Here is an 8,551-nt window from a genome sequence, read left to right on the forward strand (position 1 = left end):
AACTGGTCCCAGGGTGAAAAACTTCGAAAATGGCTCCCTTTTGGGTTTGTATGGACGGCCGCATACTTGCGTATCGATGATGTCATCGCCACACCCCTCGACCTCACAGCCTTCAACCTCTTACCCGCACTAGCACTAGTTCACGGCCACTGACACGACTGCGATGAAGCTAACCATATCCCATCTCCATGGTCAAACCAGCTCACTTCATTTAAATACTTTGTCTCTGCTCCCTGACACTTCCCTCTGCTCTGCCGGTCCTGGATTCTACACAAGATATATTGCTAACGTTATGTAGCTAACGTTAAACATCGCTAAAGTAGCTGACCGCTCCAGCAGGGACATAACGTTAGCTGCTATGGTTAGCTGTTTATAAAGTGGAAGTAGTCAACTTATCAACTAGCTAGCTAATCTGTCTGCTTATCAACTCCTTGAACGGATTATAGTAACTTTTACCACGGCTTATTGTAGAAAGGCTACCGCAAGTAAAACGTGTAGATTATCAAAAAGACATTGGATTATTGGTGTTTGTTTGACTGCCGATGTTAGCTAGCAGAGCTAACGTTAGCGCTGCAATCATGTCCGATGGCAGACAGAATTGCAAAATAAAAAGCAATCCAACAGCACATTATACAATGTAAACAAAGACGTTTTCTTGTGGCGGCCTTTATAAAATGAGCAGTGTTGAAAAAAACTTTATAGTCTAGTCATGTTATGATGGGAAGTGGAAGTGACAAGACTAGCTATGCTCTTCTTCTCCGTTTTTGGTGAATTTCTGTAGCAGAAATAGCGCCACCTATAGGCCTGGAATATGAAGTAGCGTGTTGAGTCTTTTACAAATGGATCCGTTTGGACGCACATTTTGTTGACACGGTTCCAGGGAAGACGGGTAAAAAAAAGATTGTTTTGGTACGTGTGGACGTGGCCTAAGGAAAGCTCATTGTGGGACTGGCTCTAGTGGCTGTAATTCTGCACCAAGGCTGAATTTCAGGAAAGAGACTTCAGATACAGTATTAGGGGACCACTAAGGTCTATATAAAAGAGACTTCAGATACAGTATTAGGGGACCACTAAGGTCTATATAAAAACATCCAAAGAGCACCATGTCATGGGGCCTTTAAAAATATAACTCATGACTCATGTGAAAGAGAAAGAAGTCACTGTTAACACCATTTTGTTGCAAACCCTGCTGATGTTTACAGAGCTGAAGAAATGTCAGATTCCTGTGACACTGCAACACCTGTTGGATATGTTTACTCTCTTCTTGAGCAGAATATTCAATAAAGTGGAGACCTGACTTCACCACTGTGTGCTACTTTATTTCTTGAAGATTAAAAGTTGACTGTACCAAAGGTTATAACCTTTATTATTCTTAAAACATTAGCTTATTTTAATGAAAAGAACACTACAATGATAGAACATAAATCCTCAGAGGACATTTTATAACCTTACTTCTTCACAGTATCATAAGTAATATTTGCTAAGATCCTACATTGACTTAAGCAGGACGGCTGCTGTGACCAATTGCTAAATTTGAATGTCATTCAACAGTTTGGGAAACCATCTTCTGTTTGTATTCCATTATGAAAGTGGAAGCTTGTTAGCCTAACTTGCTAATGCTAGCACTGATTCTCATTACATGTTACTTTTTGTTCATGTTATGTCAGCACCTGCATACTGTATTCTATTATATCTATGATATGAGTTGCTCCTAAAAAAAAGCTAGCTAGTTGGCCTAGCTTGCTAATACTAGGACTGATCATTACTATTTGTACTTTTGTTCACGTTATCTCAAAACCTGCTACTATATTCCTTTATATTATATATATATGTTGAAGCCGCCTGTGTTGCACAGCTTCCTTTTCATTTCCTGTTTTTCTACCCAACTATCTGGTATGTTCCTTTCGTACCATATAAGGCTTACTCTATATTGAAAGACTTAAGGTTAACCATCTGTGCATGGGAGTTTTTCTTTGCACGGGAAATGCAAAGGTGCTTTGTCCGGAGTACTTTTAACCACTTCCTCAATGACTGCATAAAACTCTCTGCAATGAGCACAACCACTAAACCTCTTTTCACACTGTTCAACAGTGTGAACCTTGAGATTGCTATGTCAGTAAAATGATGTAGCAGTGGACAGAGACTGTGTTCACTTTTCTCAACAGGTTGGAGAAATGGCCTCCGATAATAAGAACGTTGCTGCCCTGGGTCGACCTTTCACCCTGGGAATGCTCTATGATGCTCGGAAAGATGAACTGATCCCAGGTAAGTGTTGACTACATTCAAAATATTTCTAAATCTATCTGTCACAGTTCTACTTAAAGGAACTCTGAAGTAATTTCATGAAGCAGTAAAACGATTTCAACCGTAGGCATAGAAGACAACCCACTCCCCAAAATAAATAATAATTCATTCAGCCTTAATCCTAAACCCTAACCCTATGAAAATAATTAGCAAATGCTTTGTAATTCTACTATGTAATTGTGACCATTTATTAGCTGACTGTATTATGGATGCATGATAAATTGTTGGTATATTATCCAGCACAGAATATGAAAAATGTAATTGTAAATACTGTTGTAGAATTTCAGCCGATTATTACATCCGTGGAGCCATTTTTACAACATCCCTGGAATAGGGTTGTCCTATTTTTTTATACTGCACTATAACTTTTATTCTTGTTTTTTATGTAAAGAAATTAGAGTTGCCTTGTTGCTGAAATGTTCAAATAAAGCTGCCTTGCCTATGAAACCTGACTCTGATTGAGGATTGGTTCCAAATTAGTGAAAACTGTTTTTATGGTCAATTCCTTTGGTACTGCAGAAATCAGGGAGTGAGATTATTAGAGCAGAAAACATAGTTTTGGTGTCAATCTTGATTGTGTGTGCAGTCGTCCAACTCTTTGCATTAGAGCGGTGCTGAGCTTTTGTCACTTGACACACACACACACACACACACACACACATACACTATACACAATAATACTTAACAGTTGTAAAACGTTTTAAAATTCTCCTCTTCATATCTGAAGTCTAAAAGGCCCATACAGGAAGTTTTATTGTTGTGTTGTTATGCAATGCATTCATATTGTTGTATAATGTTACCATACCCTCTCAATCCAGTAGTTCCTTTATTAAGTAGGTTCATGTCAAAGAATGAATCAAGCAATGAATATAGAAGCTGTTTAGGGAACTGCTGACAGAAGAATAAGCTGCAACATGTAGAAATCTAAATGATTATTATTAGTTTTCTGTGACTTTACATTAAAATGATTTTCCTGCTTTATCAGATGACTGATGGTTTCTAATTTCTATAGGTTTGACATTGTGGGATATTAAAACTCTACAAGGCAAGATAAAAGAAAGCCCTCAGCACTCCAGTGCATTTGACATGGCTGCTTCTGACTCCACTGAATCCAAGTGCTCTCTGCTGGATGTTGAAGCTTCTCTGAAGGCCAGTTTCCTGGGTGGACTGATAGAAGTTGAAGGATCTGCCAAGTATCTGAATGATCAGAAGAAATTCCACAATCAGAGCAGAGTGACACTTCAGTACAAAGCTACCACCAACTTCAAGCAGTTAATGATTGAACAACTAACCATGCAAACCCAACAGATGGATGTCATTAAGAAGAGCTCAGCAACACATGTAGTCACAGGCATCCTTTATGGGACAAATGCTTTCTTCGTGTTTGACAGTGAGAAGTTAGAGGCCAGCAGTGTTCAGGACATCCAGGGCAGCATGCGAGCTGTAATAAAGAAGATCCCCTCATTTGATTTTGAGGGGCAAGTTAAGCTTAACCTGACTGATGAAGAAAAAGCCCTGACACAGAAATTCTCCTGCAAATTCTACGGAGACTTCATTCTTGAAAGCAACCCTGCAACATTTGAAGAGGCAGTGAATACCTATGTACAACTCCCAAAGCTACTGGGAGAAAAAGGAGAGAAGGCTGTTCCAGTGCAGGTCTGGCTGATGCCGCTGAAGAATTTCAACCCCAAAGCTGCTGAGCTGAAGAAAGAGATCACAAACAGATTAGTTAGGAAGGCTCAGGATAATCTAGACGATTTAAGGAAAATACGAATGAGATGCAACGATTCTCTAGAAGACGAAGTGGTAGATCATTTTCCTGTGATTGAAGAAGAGTTGAGCACTTTCCAAAAATCGTGTGGTAATTATGCATTTAACCTTGAGCAGGCCTTGGCGAAGAATCTTCCCTCCATCCGTGAAGGAAAAGAAGATGAGAGCTCCCTGAACAAACACTTTGAAGACAGAGACAAGTCACCATTCAGTCAGGAAAAACTAACCAAGTGGCTGGATCGTAAAGAGAGAGAAATCAATGTCATCAAAGCCTGTGTAGATATCATGGAGGGAACAAAGATCGTCCCAAATCAGTCAGAGCTGGACAGACAGGTTCTTGCTCTAGGTGTAGAAGATGTTCTGTGCTTTGTTTTCACTTCAGTGGAAAGGGGTGATACCGACCTTGATGTGATGGCCGACTACTTGCACTTCCCTAAATTAGGAAGTACCAATGAAGATCCATGGTACTACTCAGATGAAATTGTCACCAAAATGAGAGAAAAAGCCAAAGCTTTCCATCAAATTGCCAACCCACTGAAGAACAACAGTCGATTCCGTTTCCTCATAGCAGCCATTGCTAACAAGAACTACACAGGAGCAACCATCTACCATTACAGGAACAGCATTCTGGTCACTGAAGATTTTTCAAAGCCTGTCCTCCCTCCTGTGGACACCATCACAAACAGAAGACAACTGATCTGGTGTAAGTCTGTTTCCATGCTTTTTTGATTCATAAAAACATTTTGTACTAATAACTCTCCTCCAGAAACCTGTTTGACCATCAGAATAACTGATAACACATTTTGTTTTGGTCTCTCCATCAGATGCCTGTGATCTCAACCTGGACCCAAACACTGCAAACTACAACCTCATTCTGTCTGAAGGAAACAAAAAGGCAACATATGGGGCACGGCAGTCATATCCTGATCGCCCAGAGAGGTTTGATAAACAGCCTCAGGTGTTGTGCAAAGAGAGCTTATCTGGGCGACATTACTGGGAGTTTGAGTGGAATGATTGTTCTTATGAAGCTATTCATGTTGCCGTTGCATACAGTGAAATTGAGAGAAAATCAGGCCGTTCAGATAGTCTAATTGGAAGAAATACCATATCGTGGGCTTTTGGCAAAACTGCTGATTCTGGAAATAAGACACACTCACTTAAAGCATTTTATAATAATCAGGTGAGGTGGAGCAGTCCTTATCCCTCTGATGGCTGTAACAGAGTTGGGGTGTATCTGGACTGGCCTGCTGGCACTCTGTCCTTCTACAGAGTCTCCTCTAACACACTGAGGCACCTCTACACCTTTCACACCACATTCACTGAGCCTGTTTACCCAGGATTCATGATCTATTATGAACAAAACTATGCGTACCTGTGTCCACTTGAATAGGAGTAATACTTCTCATATTCTTGATCTGTAAATAGGGATATAAGTTTACATTTTATCTTGAACATGCTTCACAAGTTTAAACAATGCATTTTAACCCAGAGGGACCAGGAACATTGATGATGAAATCAATAGGTGGCTGGATGTGTGATTTTCTGTCAATATGTTTATGTTGATTTGATGTGCTGGCCTTCTTCTGAAACTGGTTAGTACTTCACAGGTTTATAATAAGTTTAAACTTTCATTGCTTGATAGATAACAGAGACATTTTTAATAGTACATTTCTATTCTAATTGTTAATACTTAAAGATAAAGAGCTTATTTTGATACACAATTGCTTCGTCAACACTGATATATAACTCATAGCTGAAGTAAAAGATAAATGATGAACTTGTTTTGTTCAAATTATCATGTTGGTGATGGGATATAAATTAGCTTTACTGCCTTTTTGTTTTATTTAGCATTTTGTTTTTTTTCTTTTCTTAAATAGTTGTCTTTTCAGAATACAAGAGGAATCATGAAGTTTGTCTTTAAAGTCTGTACCTTAAGCTTGACTTTGGGTTCAGTTAACGACTACTGTTGGAGAGAGTCACTGTTAACACATTTTTATGTTAGATGTTAAGTACATTGCTGATGTTTATAGAGTTGAAGAAAAGTATTTTCCTGTTAATCAGTTGATGTTGATTTGATGCACAGCCTTCTTCTCAAACTGGTTAGTGCTTCACAATCACTTTAAACTTTCATCGCGTGTTACATCACGGATAATTATTTCTATTGTAACTTTGTATTCTAATTCCTACTACTATACATAGATACTGAGCTTATATCAATACATTGTTGCTTTGTCAATCCAAGTTATTATAACTCATAGGTCTGAAAGAAAAAGGAGAGTCACTGTTGGTTATGTTTACTCTCTTCTTGAGCAGAATATTCAATAAAGTGGAGACCTGACTTCACCACTGTGTGCTACTTTATTTCTTTTAGATTAAAAAGTTGACTGTACCAAAGATTATAACCTTTATCATTCATGACACACTCACATGTTTTAATGCAAAGAATCCTACAATGATAGAATATAAATCCTCAGAGGAGTTTATATAACCTTCCTTCTTCACAGTGTCATAAGAACACAGATTAAAGTAATATTTGATAAGCTCCCACATGGACTTTAACAGGATGGCTGCTGTCATCAATTGTGTGATCAATTATTAAATTTGGATGTCATTCAAACGTTTGGAAAACAATCTTTTGTTAAGATTGTATTCCACTCTGTAAGTGGAAGCTAGTGAGCCTAGTTGTTAATTCTAGCACTGACTCTCAGGTACTTCTTACTTTTCATTTTATGTCAACACCTGCTGCTGTATTACAGACCTGGCCATAACCAACTCGGTGCCCTAGGCAAGATTTCAGCTGTTGCCCGTTGTATTGCAGCTAATTCCACTGTCAGTCACAATTTTTAAACACCTAAAGAAAAATAGTGTACAGCTTTATGTTTTACAGCTTCTTTATTTCAAAATAAAAATACATCTGAACAAAAAGTAATGAAATTATATCCATGATGCAGCATCACTTGGCTGAGCCCAGGGGATAGCAGGGGATGGAGTTAAAAGTGCATCTGTAAAGAAAGGATGAGCCTTTGTGAAAGAAAGGGGTATTTTACAATATAGTGTGAATAAAGCAGCTGCTTTGAAACCCAGTTAATAATTGCACCTAAACCTTGTTACAGCCTATAACATCCTAAACAGCAAAAATAATTACATAGGTATTTTTTTGGCATCCTGGATGCGGGCCGAATAACTTGTCATTGTTCACCAAAACTTGTTTTTGAATCAGTCTATACCAACACAAATTTAATATTTAGACAATCGCTTGAAAAACTGCTAAACCTGTTTGGGTCCTTTTCCCCTGCTGACTGTGACAAGCCATATATACTTCACTTGCACATACATATATAATAAACACTTGCACATACATGCATACTTCACTTGTGCATACAGTACATATATACTTAGTTTGTGCATACATACTGTATATACAGTACTTTACTTGCATATATATATATATATATATATATATATACTTAACTTGCGCATACGTATATTCCCAACTTGTGCATACATGTATACTTCACTTGCGCATACATAAATACTTTACTTGCACATACATATATACTTCACTTGCAGATACATCTATAATTCATACAATTTGACTTATTTACATCACCTATAACAAACTTACTTTTTCAACCCAAACCATGATCATTTCCTAAAATAGTATTTTTGCTTGGATTCAGAACGTATCCACGTGTGACGTTAATTTGAAGTTGCTACAACAAGGTGGCAAACCAACCACCAATAACATAAATGAAGAGGTTGAGACAGGTGGAGGCAAAATGCATTATGGCTGTCCATAATGCGGCTCAGGTAAAGCTCCTTTTGCTTGCTCATAACTCCTTCTGTGATCAATCCATTGCAACAGCTGTGGAAAACAATGGTAGTCAAGTATCAGAACTGTCAAATGTAAAGTGCTGAGATAAGGTTGGGATAAATCCTGACATCCAGTGTGTCACAGATATTTACACGCAGCCCCTAACCTCTGGCTGTTTGTAGAGAATCACTCAGTACGTTTACATGCACACCAATTTTGCACTATTACTCTGAATATGACAATAGTCCGAATTTGATACACGTCATGTAAACAGCATACTGCGAATAAGGCCTTTTTCCGAATATAGCATTTTCGCATTAAGACTATTATTATTAGACTAAGATTATTCTAGTATTATTCAGGTTTTAGAGGCATTCTTTGGACATGTATACAGCGCATTCTGAATATGCGTCTTAATCTGGGTTTTCACCACAGGCTTATGGTCAGCTCTGTGCGTTGCTATGGTTTCTGTACACAAACCAACCAGCCAACAGTTTGCAAGGCTGGAGACCAGATAAGAAGGAGAAACACAGCTACTTTTAAACATTATCAAAGACTTGGATATCAACAGGTTTTTGGATATCAGCGCACATCCCTACGCCGACCTTTTCAAGAAGTTGGTTGAAGGAATGAAAGAGGGAGGCTGTGTTTGCACGGACCAAC

At 38.3% G+C, this 8,551-nt stretch overlaps 1 protein-coding gene across 3 annotated transcripts in view; it reads left to right on the forward strand.

The window, feature by feature from the left end:
* The window catches only part of LOC116061067 (neoverrucotoxin subunit alpha-like), a 55,814-nt gene extending 50,212 nt beyond the window's left edge, over nt 1-5,602 (forward strand). Inside the window, exons 2-4 of one of the 3 annotated variants that reach the window (XM_031314947.2) lie at nt 2,166-2,265; nt 3,317-4,777; nt 4,899-5,602. In XM_031314947.2, the coding sequence (XP_031170807.1) occupies nt 2,175-2,265; nt 3,317-4,777; nt 4,899-5,464 (2,118 nt within the window). In that variant the 5' untranslated portion in view covers nt 2,166-2,174 and the 3' untranslated portion in view covers nt 5,465-5,602. The remainder of the gene's footprint in view (nt 1-2,165; nt 2,266-3,316; nt 4,778-4,898) is intronic. The other 2 variants (XM_035997423.1, XM_031314948.2) reach the window with 2 other exon arrangements.
* Nucleotides 5,603-8,551: the final 2,949 nt, after the last annotated feature.

This window comes from Sander lucioperca, chromosome 22, assembly GCF_008315115.2.
Source record: "Sander lucioperca isolate FBNREF2018 chromosome 22, SLUC_FBN_1.2, whole genome shotgun sequence".
Classification (NCBI taxonomy): Eukaryota; Metazoa; Chordata; class Actinopteri; order Perciformes; family Percidae; genus Sander; species Sander lucioperca.